We start from the raw sequence: 14,766 nt of genomic DNA, 5'->3' as shown, positions 1-14,766 counted from the left end.
TTGCTACACATTCAGGTTTAGTGTAGACATTGTGGGCCCTTGCTTTGTTAAACTTTGTTTCAGCCTGGGTGTGTATGCGTGTTTGTATCTGCAACATCCTTCTCATCACTGTCTTCAACTACATCAGTGAGGTCTTGTTAAAGTTCTTTCCTCCTTGCCCCATTTTTTGGTTAACAGACACGTTTGTTAAGCATACAAAAAACTAGGAAACGCGTGGCAAATTGTGAAACAAAACCGTAGCTTTATTTGCGGTCACTCAGAGCGTTTGCAGCATTTTATACTCAGTCATATGCGCATCTCTGAACTTCCAATTAAAAGTGATATCAACACATTTACTTGCTGCACATGAAAGTCTGGCATTAGAGAGGGATATCAAAAGTCTAAAACGGCTAAACGGCTTATGAAGTTTTCTGGGACTAAGCTGGACTTTAATTTTTGGTAATATTTAAAAGGCATAGACTATACTAAGCCCCCAGCATTTCATATACACGGAAAAAAACATGAAGCATTCAGTGTTCTCACCACACGTAATGCCAGAAGAAATTTTGAAATGTGATATATTGACATATATTTCTAGAGGTACCAATAAAATGCAATTGCTTAGTAACTTTATTAAATATAAGAAATTTGTGTACAGTGAAATCGCGCAATTAATATCCGCTTAATTTCACTAAACATAAGGAAATATATTTAAATTTATAAAATTGTTAATTATTGGCATGGCTGGAAAATCTCGTCCATCTAAGAGTATGCTGCCTAATGACCTATTTCTCTCCGATTTTCGCTCTGTACTGTGCAACCCAAAACGTGCCTGGATTGCACTTAAGTAGATTTGGCCGAAAGCCGTACGGTAATGCTTGATAGATGAGGCCTTGCCAAGTGATCTGCCGGCTTACTCTCGTTCCCATGCTATCCAGTGCCATCCAGCAGTCCAGATGACAAAATGCAACTCTAACTGGGCACCGACAGCCGGAACGCATTGATGGGCTGGATGGCAGGAGGCAGATTGAGCCTTAAAAAGCGCTCAAGAATATCCCATTTTGGGTCGTGCATGGGCCAGGAGAGGGCAGCGAAATTGACCAATTAGGGGAACTGGGCGGGGTCGAAATAGTTTTAGGTTGTTAAGCCTTGCATAATTTTTATGCAAGCATGCGTTGTTATTTGCCTTGTTAACAGCTGCGTCAGCAGGAGTCGGGTTCAGAGTCCTGGCCCATGCATTCATGGCAACCTCAACGACAAAGTCAACGTCATTGTTCAAGTGCACCATGAAAAGGACACACACGGTGCAACCAGAAGGACGTAGGATGTGGGCGTAGAAAGGAGTAGAAAGGACGGGACGGGCCGGGCAGCAGAGTCATAATGCAAATATGCCATAAACTCAAAATGTCAGAGCAAAGTGCAACAAGAACAACGGAGAACGAGCATGGAGCACAAGGATACACATGGGACGAAGAACGCAGCTCCCAGGAAGAGGGATGGGGAATAAGGGATGAGGACAGCAATGGCAACATCTCAACATGATGTGCCTTTGTTGCTATTGCCGATGCTACTGCAGCTGCTGCTCAAAGGACCAGGCTTCCAGGACGGCCAGGAAGCCGGCTCCTGCGATTGATGGATGGCTGCAAGGACGAGAACGAGACGGAAGAAACTACCAAGGAGATGCCACAATCAACGTCATTATCCGTTGGCATTGAGCGTGCTTAAATTGTCACCTCAAGGATGGCAGGCTGACCAGGATAGGACGAAGGAATTTCAATTAAGCTCAGCAGCTGATAGAAATATTTGCACATTTATTTTAAGTGTTTAAGTAAATAACACCAAATCTGTTTAATGAAACACAAAGGCAGCTCCGTCTAAATTAATCTTCTCGGCAAGGACAACCTGCTCGAAGGACAACGGTCAGTCTCACAGTTTTCCGTGTGCGTGTCAGCCTTAATTGGCTTAATACATTAAAAATATGTATGCAAATTGAGCTAAGGCAAAAAGGATCAACATGAAATTTAATAAATCAAAGTAAATTGTGCATGAAAATGACGACATACTAAAGTTAAATGTTCGGTTCTGTTTGAAATTCCTGTGGAAGCTACACAATCATCACCACTAAACGAAACGTTTCCTGAAATGAAAATGAAACATTTTATGATCCTTAATGAACCCAAAGCGAGTCGAGGGATTACTCCACCGAGGAAAATGTGTTGGATAAGCGCACCACATACACATAAGCTTTAATTATGAAAAATTATCTATTGATGTGACTGACCCCAGGGCCCAACTTCTGGCCAAATCACGTGGCGAAAGTTCATTTCCACAGCCATTAAAATGAGCTATGTGCCCCCTGACAGGTGGACACACGGGCATATGGCGCGTTCTTTCAGAATATTGTGGCTTTCACGTAAATGCAGGTTATTAAGTGACTTCACAGAGTTCACAGAGTTCGGCAAATATAATGCTACAGCATACTACAGCGATTTGGGGCTGCCTATTAATTCAAATGTAATTTATTGGGGATATTTTCTTATTATATTATAACATATTTATGAGCTAAACAAATGACTTCTAATGACTTCCTAATTCCTAAGAAATTGACCTAACCTTTTCCCATCTGCATTCTGTATTATGCAATAAAAGCTGGCCAAGATACGAGTGCTGATAAGAAGCTCAAGTAAAACTTGTTGGAGACATCAAATAGAGCCAAAATGCTGACTCGAAAGTGGCAAAGCCTTAGATGGTTGAACAAAGTATCCAGCTGTAATGAAAGAAATATTAAATCAGTATAAAATCGACGAAAAATTGACTTACCGTAGTTTGAAATTTGCTTAGATCACCGACATTTCCAAACTCCAATCCAATGTTCAAATATTGGTTAACAGCACCCTGAAATGAGACAGTTACGAGAAAAAGATCTAACACGTGTTTGACCAAAAGTATGCAGAAAACGAAGCTGTTTATATATAAATTTTACAGCCACATTCAGGCCGATCATGGCGATTAGTACAACCTCATAATATATTATATAATATTTATAATTATAATTATAATAATTATATAGTATAATATATTATATATCAGTGCCAGCAAAAGGGGAAGATCAAATAGGTTGTGAAACAATAGGCTGGTATTATAAATCTCTCCGTACAAGCTTATGCATTTGTTCAGACCATTTTGTACTCTTCGTATTTTTCGTTAGCTATTTGACTTTTGTAGTTGAATTCGCAAGTTTGTATAAACATATTTGTTGGCCTCGGAATAAAGAACACCCAGGCTGAGATGGCCGATAAAATAGATGTGGCTGAATAAATTGGTGGCACTGACTATGTAAAAGTCGCACCACCAATCGATTAAGAACCTCCAAGAAAATACTTTTCGTATGGTAAACCACTGATATGTTTGCTCGTGGGCGAAGGAAATCAAATTCAGTAGCATTAATTCTCGTCTGCCGCCAAATCCAGGTGTTTTCGGTTTAAATAAATCACTCACTTGTCGAAGGAGACGCAAAAACTGGTTGACAAGATCGATTATTTCTGGGCCTCGAAAAATGTGGTAGGCCAAGATTACTACAACGTTGGGAATGCTCAGTACAAGTCGCATACCACAAAGAATTTTTTGAACGCGATTTATCTTCATTGATGTGGCCGCCGAATAGACCCAAAAGAATCTGCAGAAGGTTAATATCCGATGCGTAACATTCAGCCACTTGAGCCAGTTGCGATTGAATACAGTTTCCTCGTCCTTTTTATTGTGTAGACAGAAAAAGATCGCTCCAATAAATTGCGCGTACCGAAAAATGTATCTCAGAATTCCGCTGGAAAGCTTGGGTGCACTCATCAGATGAAGGACCTCGAACATGAACACTTTGGCTTACAACTTTGACTGGAATTGGTAAAAAAAAAAGCCATAGAACAAACGGTGCATTACTTAATGAAAACTTAACTCAGTACCGGATTGTATCTTAAGCTGGCAGGTGACAACAGGTGACAGCGTACTATCATCAGAATACTCAAAAGTATATTTATTAATTATCAGAATTACCCAAAATTAATAGATGGCTGTATTGGATAAAATGTGACTGGTTACAAAACAAAAAGAAAGATTCAAAAGGGTATAACAAGATAGCATAAAAAGTTGTTTACGGTCATTTTCAACTTGATTTAATTTTCCTAAATACTTGTCTAATCGGTTCGTTTAATATTTGGAGTGCATGCGAAAATTATGGTTGTAAGAACGAGCTATTGCAATTCATTCTATTCCTAATTTATCCTATTTCTGCTGAGATATTAATACGGTTATTACGGTAATGCAATAGGTATTGAACGCCCTAATATTTCAATTACTGCCATCAATTTCAACAATTAGTCAAATCAAGCAGATTTGCAATTTACAGCTATGCTTGTTTCTGTGAATTATTTATTCAATGAATGCAGCTTTAATGATAAATGTGATCAACGAAAACCGCTTAAATGCATTACGGGAGTATGTGTGTATGTGTGTATGTGTGTATATGGCGTCCATTTGGCCCACTTCGCATTAAGTGTAAAGTTATTTATGAACGTTAATGCATATTCAGCTAATGACACACACATTCGATTTTCAGGCTCTTTAGTGTACGCAAACATTGATATGGTAATGCCATTATACCATTTCGGCTGCAAATGGAATGAAATAAAAGGAAATAATTTCGCTGCCTAAGCGCTCATTGATTTAAGCAAATATTAGCTCAATACATGCATCATACAAACGCATTTCGTGTTTGCGGCATAATTGCCAATTGTTAATGACAGACAGTAAAATTCCAGCATCTGTCACATACGGAAGTTCTCTGAAGTCGCCCAGGGGACCAAAGTGACCCACCAACCCACCAACCTGCCACACCCATTTACGAACCCTCCATCAACTATTTGCCACATTAGGACATGCCACTAATTTTATAATGCAGCCGCAAGACATAAAATCTACAAAGCCAAAGTGCTTGAGAATACAAGTCAGTATCTGAAGAGAGACAAAGCCACATACACATCTCTACAGCGCGCTCCATAAATGTAGAGCCTCGTCTTTCTTTTGTTCTTGAAATAAAATTAGAAACAATAAAATAAAGATTGTTCTTTACTATTATAATTGGTCGTTTTTAAATATGTATCTAAAATAGAAATGAGAACTATTACTAAAATTTGAATGCAAGAACGTTCTGTGTTTTTAAGCTTGCCGAACTTAAGGGAACTTTTTCCCATTTTATACAAGTATAAATACAAGTTACGACTCCCACTTTCCAACGATGACTTGCCCCATCGGTATGTCTCGGTCAGCACTTAGCTGCGTTTTTGTGGTAACGCTATCCTCGCCTTTGTTGGAAAATATATACAGATGTACTTATGTACACCAGCATGTATATCTGGGCTTTCCAGTGCGGGTCCTGTCAAATTGCTGCGTTGACAAGTGACATGTGCCCACTATCCCATCTATTTGCAGGAGAAACGTTAGCTTTATTAGAGCCTCTAATTACTGGGGGCCAGTTACCAGTTAGCCAGTTTTGCAGTTGTCACGGCCAGCAAATTTAATACGGCCTTCTCTCGCTCGAATTTCAAAACCTTTCGGGTTTACGGCGTTCGCTTGTAATTTTATTACATTCCTTTCTCCAGTGCAGCGCGCTTCCATTTCAGCCTGTCTCTTCATAAATAATTAATGCCTTTGAGGTATGTAAACTTACGCGTGTGTGTGTGTGTCTACTTTATGTGCTGTAAATAAATTTGAGTGCGTAAGTGTAATTGTGTTTGCTTTGGCTAACAAGAACAGCCTTCACGCATAGGTTTAATGGCTATAAAACCAAGACTTTCGGGTTAATGAGTGTATCTACTTGACGGTTGTAAGTGGTCAAAATACCTTTCGGGCTCATCAGGCAGGGAACCAAATTTGATATGGGTTATGGGTCGGTCATGAAAAGAGGTTTACTTATAATTTTATTGGATCATAAAAGCGTAAGCTTTCAGTGAATTAATTTTGAAGTAATAGTTTTTGGTTATTTATTCTGTCACCCTTGCACGAAAAACATTTTAATAAGATTGCTTAAACTCAATAACTAATCAATCTCTTCAGTTCTAATATGCGCTATTTATTCTAATCACCTGAATTCATTAGAGCATTAATAATGGCCGGTCGCTTGAGGGCCTTAAGTGCATTGTCCCTGAACAAAAGTTAGATAGTATATTTTTCAACAATTAATAGGTGGACCACAAGCAGATATACCAAGCGGCACTTCCCCAGTTCCGCCTCATTGATCAGCAGTATCGATGTAATTAAATTCTGAGAGGCTGAGCCCACAACTGGAATGTATAAATGCAGGTAAGCCGACAGATGATATTTATGACAATGGAGGAATGAAATTTTACGTATACGAAAAGCGGCCGCCGGAGAAGAGGCAACATTGCAGCAGGCGTAAATTGGTGTCTAATAAACACATAATCAAGGTTCATTTGCTGCAGGAGGCACTAAATTGCATTAGCACAAAGGCTGACATGCCACCAGCCCACTTGCCACCTTTCGCCCGCACAGTTTGCCAACTTGTCGACAAATATGTGTGCAAGATATTTGGCCTACGGGCGTGTCGTGTAGCTGCTCGATTTTGGGCCCAGCCCGAAAATCCGTGACAGTTTAGTTTATGGCCCACAGCATGTCGGGCCTATATCTCGGTTACATTCGAATGCGTTGCTCCAAATGCGCAGGCAACGTCAAGGCACTGGCATTGTAATGAGCTTATATGCCTTTGAAGCAGCGAGCCTTGTCAGGACACACAATTCCCCCGTGGCATGCAAGCCCATAAGTTGCAGAAGCTCCTGATCAAATTTCACCAGTTAAATGAGCAAATACAGCTCTCACCGTCCACATTATGACTGAATGCGTCTCGAAAATCAATAATGCTGGTCCAATGTTGATTAATCGGCATCAAAGCTCAAGTTTCTCATTAATGATTGGTGTTAACTGAAAGGGAAAGTTTTGCATAGAGGCTCGAAGGAAAATAAAATGTAATGCTCGCTGCAGAGGAATTTCATTATATGCTGGGCTGAAACAAGCTGGCGCTGCTCAATCTCAACATTCCAGCTTAAATACTTCCCGACATCTCGACGAGCTTTTGGCCACATCGAATCTGATCAAGAATATAAACGCTTAATTCTGTTACATACTTAAAAAAACGAAGCTAGCACAGCCCTTTACACTGCGAGGAACTTAAAATGTAATATTGCAATAAGTTTTGTTTTATTAATGTACTTATGCAAGGAAAACAATCATATATGTTGGCAGTGAAGGCAGTGAAATAGTTGTGCATTGAAACTATTTTTAATGGGAACAACTTTTTAATTCTAATCATTTGTAGCAACAAAATGTAGTCATTACGCAACTATTTCGTTGTAAAGTTAAATAAATTTCCAATTGCACCAAGCTGAGAATGTTTGTTATTTCGGCTGCTGTGATGCAGTTAGCCTGTGGGCGGTGACAAACATAAAGTTGGAATCATAGAGCAGAATCCGCCTGAGCCGCTGACCCGAAAGGCACCCACTTACCGCCCCAAAATCCACATACGACCACCGAGTCACGAGTCCAATCTCCCAAAAACACCAGGCAGCAGTCCAATGCACCTACCACTAATTGCTTTGGGCGTTGGAATGCCGGCCAGTTTGGCAGTCGGACAATGGCATTTGGGTTAGAGTGCTCCGCGCTGCAATCACGACCCCATTGTGACCTTAAGCAATTTCTGCGCCAGCACACCAATGTGTGCCTACGCTGCCACGCCCCCTAATTACGGCAATGACCGTACGCCCCCGTGGGGGCGAGAAATTGTTAATTAATTATCAGTTGCAGCTACTCTCTACTCTACTCCGCTCTTTGTTGTGGCCCGGCTAATGCCTTATGTTTATTGAGATTCGTATCCAGCGGCTATTTAATACTTAGTCCGAGTAGTCGAAGTATACCAACCGCCTGGGCTTGCGGATAGCACCGCCGATCGGGAAATCGTCCTCGGAAATGGATTCATTTTCCTCCTTGGACTTCAACTTGCTGCAAGAAGGTCCGTCGTCCATGCCATCGTCGTCAGCTTCCTCTAGGTCCATTGATTCCACCATATCTTCCTCCTCAAAGCTTGCCTCCCCTTCCGCCGCATCATAATCGTCCTCTTGGGATGTCCCTGGAGTTTTGGCCACGTTGCAGTCGGAGCCTTTTGTGGGCTTGCCACGTTTCAAATGCCGATTGTTGATCATGGCGCGGCGGCTCTCACGCTGCTCCTGGCGCAGCTTGGCCAATTCCTGCTTTTTGAGCTGCTCTTGATCCTGCTCGGGATTAGAGTCCATGTCCATTATCACCTTAACGCAGCCCGTTTGCGGCTTGTTGGTGGCTCGATTACGCAAGCCCTGGACATGACTCTGCCCGAAACTGGAGTCCAGCATGGGACGCAGAGTCATCTTATCCTTGATAGATCCCTTGTGCTGGTAGCAGCTGGCCAGGCGAACATAAAAATGGTTCTGGCTGTCGTTCACCGGGTGATGCATCACATCGAAGACCTCGTCGCCCACATGGAAGGTTTCGCTGCCATCGGACCAGCGAACAATCTTCGAGTTCGACTCCTTGATCTTGTTTTCGTCCTCTCGCCACCTTACGGTTGCCTTTAGGCGATTTATGAAATCCACGCGCGCCTGGTCGTCCTTTAAATCATCTTTAGTCATGCGATTCTCGAGGTTTTGAGGCTCGTATGCTTTGGACTCCACGGGTATGAAATAAGGCATCTTCAGAAAACGCGTTGGACCATTAAGAAGTCCACAATTATCAGCTGGTATGGTGGACTGAAACTTAACTGCTACCTCTTTTTCAAACATTTTACGTTGTTCGTCTTCTACAGAATGTGACGTATCAAGAACTTGTGAAGTTTGCATCCTTCTGTTGGAGTACAACTCCTTATCAGGCGAATCCTTATCAGCATTTCCTCTTCCAGCGAGCTGATGATTCTCTGGATTATTATCGACAACGCACATTATATCGAGACTCTCAGAAGAGGAATACACCAAGGCATTGGATTCCATTGGATCTGTGCTATATGGCAAGTCAGGCAAAATTGTGTCCTGGCTACGATTGCCTCCATTTGATTTACACTCTGAATTCCAGTTTGGGCATTCGTCAAAGTTGGCACTGAATGGCACTAATGGCACAGAAATGGACGCAGGCTTTAAGATCTCAGTCTCAGTTTTAGATTGTGACGGCAAAATTGATGAATATTGCAATGCGCTCAATTCTTTTTCCGTGTCTTTATTTTCTCCATAGTGTTGATTTTCTATTATCATTTTTCGACCCCCAATTTTCGGGGTCGAAGAATAATATTGCCTCGAGCGAAGTTCTAGTTCCATCTCCTTACTTTCTCCACTTCCAACTTCGTTCAAGCTATGACAATATATTTGTGTAGGCAACTCGCCCTTGGACGTAAGAACTGCGATACTTTCTTCGGATTGACAGCCAAAATTTGAACTAGAAACTGGTCCCCCTTCATTATTTTCTTGATTCTGATCTTCGTCCACAATCGTATTGCAATTGTCTTTGAGTTCAATTAGAGAAGTTGAGTTTCTGATGCTAAGGATTATATCAGAATCGATACTTCCCTGGTCATCAGTTTCTCCTGCACAGTTCGATGTTCCGTCAATCTGTGTCGACGAACGTAATAATTCATTGGAGATAATTAAAACAGGTTTTGGTTTGCTGCAAGTAAGAGATTTCTGTTTTGCAGAACTTTGCACCCAAGTTGCCTTGGCATTATTTTCCACATTTTGTTCATTTGGAGTCAAGGATGATTTTGACGATGGTGATGTTGAACTTGAGGATTTTGATTCAGAGCTTGGAGGGAATTTAAAAGAAGACGAAGAGCTCGAGCTCACGGTTGAGCTTTGTTCGTCCGATTGCGATGATGTCTGTGCGTTCAGATCATATGGGGATTTCCCTCTTCTAGGAATGCTTCTATTAGCATACTGACCAGTTTGATGATTATTCATTTTGTGTCGACGAGTACGTGAACGACTCATATGCTTAATGCGACTTTTATCTTCACCAACGCTGGACGACTCGTAGTGCATGTTGCTGAAAAAGCCATATTACTAAAAGATTACTAAATGCAGCAGAATATATTCATCTAAACCAACCTTCGGTAGTTTTCAGAACTTTTTTCGCCACTTCGATTCCCTAAATATATAATGTATTGTTTAATAATATTGCATGGAATTGCGTTTCTTCAAACCTAATTGCATTTGCTTGTACTCCGGGTGAACGTCGGGATCAACCATTGTTAGCTTATGCCGAAAAAGTTGATGAAGATCTCAGTTTTTTGCGTTTTTTATTCGTTTATATATTCGTTCGCAAGCAGCACAGGAAAAACCAAATTTTCTGCGTAATGACAGTCGAGCCAGGTGACTTGAGTTATCGATTATTTGACTGAGTTGTCAGCTTTTCTAGCAATCAGTGCTGTGTATTTCTCTTAGATTTTTTCACATACCATTAAATTTGGTATTAATTTTTGATAAATTTGGCGGCAATAAGCTTATTATCTATTTATTTTTACTTATATATACATATATGTATATTATTTATATATATAATCTGTCTGTTAGAACTTTTTGATAGAAAAAAGACGTAGACGCTCAAGTTTGTCTCTGTAACGCCTACAAACCGCCCAAGACTGTCACTCCCACACTTTTAAGAAATGTTTAGATCCCTAGGCCAACAAAATTCGAACATTCCTAGCTGCTAGTTGATTAATTTTTGTTCATGCTGATAAACGGATAATTTTCTCAGATTAAAGCCCTTAGATGGAATGCTCTAGAATGAAAAAGTCGAGCCATGACCATTATGCCCAATTATAAAAGCAAAAATAAAGTTCAGCCCTAATTTAATATTTCGCAGACAGAAAGGACCTCGCCGCTTTATGCCTTTTGCCCATGCTCATACTCATGTGGCACGACATGCCGGGCAATAAAACATGCATCGCCATTTCCCACTCGTCATCGACTCTTGACGATATGGCCCTGGAATTGCCGTATGGGCGTAAGTCCTGGTCTTTTTTGCATTTTAATATTTTTATGAGTTTTCGATTAATTAAAACTCAACGGCAAGCACCTGCCCGGCGAATCGGTGGCGCCACGGAAATGCATATTGCATATTATCCGGCGAAGAGGTCATCCACTCGAAAGCAGTACAGCCACTGGCGAATGCGGATCAAATGATTTATTCATAAATTCAGCATACGCTAAGGGCACAAAAAATGCTTGTAAGCCGCAAATAATTATTTACAACAAGTCCGCGGTAATGAGGTTGCCGTGGCAGCCATAAAAATATGAACCTGTCGTTAAGGATTTTCAACGTAAATTAATAAACGGAGAATTAAACGAATGTGCCGAGTAGTTGATGTCCTTATGCGGGTGCAATAATTGGCTGTCAACTGTTTATCGCTTAACTTGGCCAGAGGCACTGAAAGGTCGGTTGAATGGTAATCAAATTAATAAAAGTGACTTACTTCAATGTATTGATCTGAATGCAACTTGAACTTGTGCTGCAAAGTGCAATTTACAATATATGCCAAGAAAATTACGTCAAATATTCCATAAGTTTCTGTCAAAAATTGTCATTTTATTTTCGGCTTTCGTCTCCACTACAACAAGCCAAATCCACTCCAAAATTCAGTTTTAATACTATCAAAATTAAAATATTTTAAATTATTTCATAAATTAGAACATGGAATACAGCGGTGTTCGGCTACCCGGAATTTTTTGTCCAGATGTAAGAACACGCTATTAATTGTTTGCATATTAAGTAAATATATGTACTATGACGTACAGGAAAGCATTGAGCAATTTGCGAGACTTTACGGAAGTGATAATTTTAGCAAAATGATGATAATGGCCACGACCAGTCCTCCGAGGACTGTGCAGGCCACAACTCATTCGCCTCCAGGAATGATGGAGGGGAATCCGTCCGGGTTTTATGGGAATGCATCAACAGCACACGACCGAAACTTAAAAGTTCATCACCGACATACTACTAAGTAAGTGTTGCATGTATAAAACTTCGTATAAAAACAATCTTTCCAGTAATGTGCAGGCATCAGTAATCCCATCCTATCCGCAACCGGGAATGATGGGTCCGTCTAGGTTTCATGGAACTCCACCACTAATTCAGGATCGATATTTGAAAAGTAGTTCCCGGTATCATGCAAAGTATGTAAGAGAGATAAAGGATTTGATCTATTGCGAAACAATATGTTATCCCGTAGCGCTTCTCAAGGATCTGGGGCCCTGCATAGAGGCTGTGGTGACTACTACAGTCATTCGTCTACTTTGCAGAACTATAAACCTGAATATCCTGCGAGACCCGCTCAATCGGGAACCCAGAATCCGGGAGAAGTGCGCTGCAATACTCAGCACTATCAGCATCTGGATTTTTATTATCCACCTCCACCTGGACCCAGATTTCCCTGGCTTTAAATCACATTTTCCATGCAAATCCATTCAAAAATAATCAAATCGCTAGATTGTAAGTTTTGTTGTTAAGAAGTTTAACCATGGCGTGCATTTCTGTATCGAAATTATTATTTGGTATCACAACTCAGTGGTGACTGTGTAAATTATATATAAAACTTTAGCAAGTAAATCATAAACTGTTATTTAATATTTGGAATGACTTCTCATTGTGTGCCATCATAAAACTCATCACTGCCCAATTGAGATAAATATGCCAGCGGAACGAAAAAGGCACAAAACCAGTTTTAACAGTTTAAAATAATTTTAACAAAAGTTTTTTCACAGAAGTTTTTTCACAAGACAAGGGGCAAACACAATGTGAAAAAGGCAGAAAACGGATATCGTTCGTATTTTCCTTCTGTTTGTTTGGAGCTCTCAACTGCGCCATTCAAGTTTGTTAAACATTAAAATGGAGCTTCAATAGAAAAACGCTAACTAAACGCGAGCAGACAGCAAACAAAGCATGCCACGTTTCTAAGTGTGTGCGTGGCAGTGTGTGTTTCGGTAAAACCAACACAAACACACTTCAACCCACACACGCACACACACACACACACACACACAGGAAGCGCCTGCCAGGCATAGTGCAAAATAAACCAACAGCAAAAACAAATATTAAAATTTGTGCAATAAAATGCCGAGCAATAAAACTAAAATAAGTGCGAGAAAACCCAAAATATACAAAAAAATAAAAAATGGAAAGCAGTAGAAAAGTTCTATCCCGCACAGCGAGTGTGTTAGTGTTTTCTTACAGACCGCCAGCGGAAGTGGCAAGCGCCTCAAGTTGCGAGCACACACACATGGCCCACCACCACCCACCGGCAGCCAACCTTCAATGCCGCCCACTGCACCACTTACTGTCTGTCTGCCAGTGCTGAAAGGCGCCCAGGGGCGGGGGGGCTGGCGGGCGGTTAGTTTATCGCGCTTTCGAAATCTGAGGAACTGGCAGCATGCGATTCTGGGCGGCAGCAGGGCGCTGCACAAGTAATACAAAGTATATGAAAATAAAGAATCCAGATCGTTGAGGGCTCTAAGCAATCGCCCAGCGAAATGCTGTAAAAATAAGTTTAATATATCCGCATTAAGATTGCCGCAGATTAACACACCCTGGCTTGCTGCATGTGCAGTGCTGGCACATTTTTGGCTAGAAGCTAAATTTGTGGCGACCAGGCAAAACCGAACTGATCCAAGCAAGACTTACAGGAAATAAGTGCAGAACAGCGAAAACCTAGGATTAGGATGTTGCTCACAACAAGCGGTTTGTATAAACTTTAAAGTTCTTAAAATTTAAACACATTTAAAAGTGGTTTTGAAGTTACTTTATTCTAATTGTATTCTTAATGATCTGATCTTATATTTTCCAGCAAATTCCCAGTTTCTTAAGGAACCAGCTGAAAAATAGCCATAAGCCGCGCTCTTTGAAGATGCCGCTTGTCGATGGCGGAATTCGCTTTGCGGTGGCGTTCGCCTTAAAGTATGCAGCGTTTTGCTGCACTTTTTGGAAGGGCAAAGCAAGGCAAACATCACGATGAGGCAGCAAGAAGCCAAAGCGAGCATGTGATGTGTGGGAAAGAATAACAAGAGGGAAAATCGAAGCGGAAAAAGCGCTCGGGGAAAATGGCAAGCGAAGGCTACGGAGGGGCGGGGAGGGGAAAGCCAACACCTGCCATCGGAGGGCGGAAGTGGGCGGAACTTGTTGTGCGGGCTGTTTTCGGTTGCCGCTGCCGCTCGGAATTCAATAAAGTGCCGCAAATAATTACTGCATAAAAGAAATGTGCAATCCTGTTTGCCGGTGTTTTTGCAGCTTGTGCATCCGGCAGCATTTAGTCGTTGAGAAATGGAGAAAGCAGATAAAAGTTATGTGGGCACAACAGCGGTTAAAACAATAGCACTGTCAACAGTTCAGAGTAATGCGTTTTTGTAAATTTTCACGCGAGATACAGGATAAGCAAAGGAAGGAAAAATACTGGATAATTGTCTGTACAGGAATTGTCTTCCCTTTCATTAATTGATTAATTATGCCACAAATCCAAGCATGGTCAAAAATATAAGGCATTTCAAATTCCTAGATCTGAGAATATTTGCCAGTTATTTGTAAAAAATGTTTTATTTTTTTATATTTTTAGACAATTCTCATGGATATAGATTCTCTGCCTTGTTTTTTCTATTCAACATAAGGTTTATTTGACTATATTTTCAAAGTGATATGATACAAGTTGAGATTAACTGGGGC

The 14,766-nt window shown here is 40.9% G+C and overlaps 3 protein-coding genes across 3 annotated transcripts; 1 reads left to right on the top strand and 2 right to left on the bottom strand.

The window, feature by feature from the left end:
* Positions 1 to 2,587: 2,587 nt before the first annotated feature.
* On the bottom strand, positions 2,588 to 3,846 carry LOC6553996 (putative gustatory receptor 92a). Its single transcript, XM_026984054.1, is given in 4 exon segments — positions 2,588 to 2,746; positions 2,800 to 2,952; positions 2,954 to 3,000; positions 3,060 to 3,846. Coding segments are annotated over 4 exon segments (1,146 nt in total).
* Positions 3,847 to 7,934: 4,088 nt separating this feature from the next.
* On the bottom strand, positions 7,935 to 10,097 carry LOC26526152 (another transcription unit protein). Its single transcript, XM_015154964.1, has one exon. It carries the CDS (start codon positions 10,095 to 10,097, stop codon positions 7,935 to 7,937), a length of 2,163 nt encoding a protein of 720 aa, XP_015010450.1.
* Positions 10,098 to 11,624: 1,527 nt separating this feature from the next.
* On the top strand, positions 11,625 to 12,654 carry LOC6553997. Its single transcript, XM_001979420.3, has 4 exons — positions 11,625 to 11,793; positions 11,853 to 12,058; positions 12,105 to 12,230; positions 12,287 to 12,654. The coding sequence occupies exons 1-4, from the start codon at positions 11,749 to 11,751 to the stop codon at positions 12,495 to 12,497; spliced, it is 588 nt and encodes a 195-aa protein (XP_001979456.1). The 5' UTR covers positions 11,625 to 11,748; the 3' UTR covers positions 12,498 to 12,654.
* Positions 12,655 to 14,766: the final 2,112 nt, after the last annotated feature.

The sequence above is a fragment of the Drosophila erecta genome, unplaced genomic scaffold, assembly GCF_003286155.1.
Source record: "Drosophila erecta strain 14021-0224.00,06,07 unplaced genomic scaffold, DereRS2 tig00000000-arrow-pilon, whole genome shotgun sequence".
NCBI classification, from domain to species: domain Eukaryota; kingdom Metazoa; phylum Arthropoda; class Insecta; order Diptera; family Drosophilidae; genus Drosophila; species Drosophila erecta.
The sequence above is the reverse complement of the archived record's forward strand: the minus strand, read 5'-3'. Positions and strand labels throughout refer to the sequence as shown.

Bases quoted from the DNA above. Each gene is read 5' to 3' on its own strand.
- LOC26526152 (XM_015154964.1), bottom strand. From the start codon at position 10,097: ATGCACTACGAGTCGTCCAGCGTTGGTGAAGATAAAAGTCGCATTAAG.
- LOC6553997 (XM_001979420.3), top strand. From the start codon at position 11,749: ATGGAATACAGCGGTGTTCGGCTACCCGGAATTTTTTGTCCAGAT. The intron at 11,794-11,852 runs GTAAGAACACGC...TATGACGTACAG, and splicing joins CCGGAATTTTTTGTCCAGAT to GAAAGCATTGAGCAATTTGC. The intron at 12,059-12,104 runs GTAAGTGTTGCA...CAATCTTTCCAG, and splicing joins CATCACCGACATACTACTAA to TAATGTGCAGGCATCAGTAA.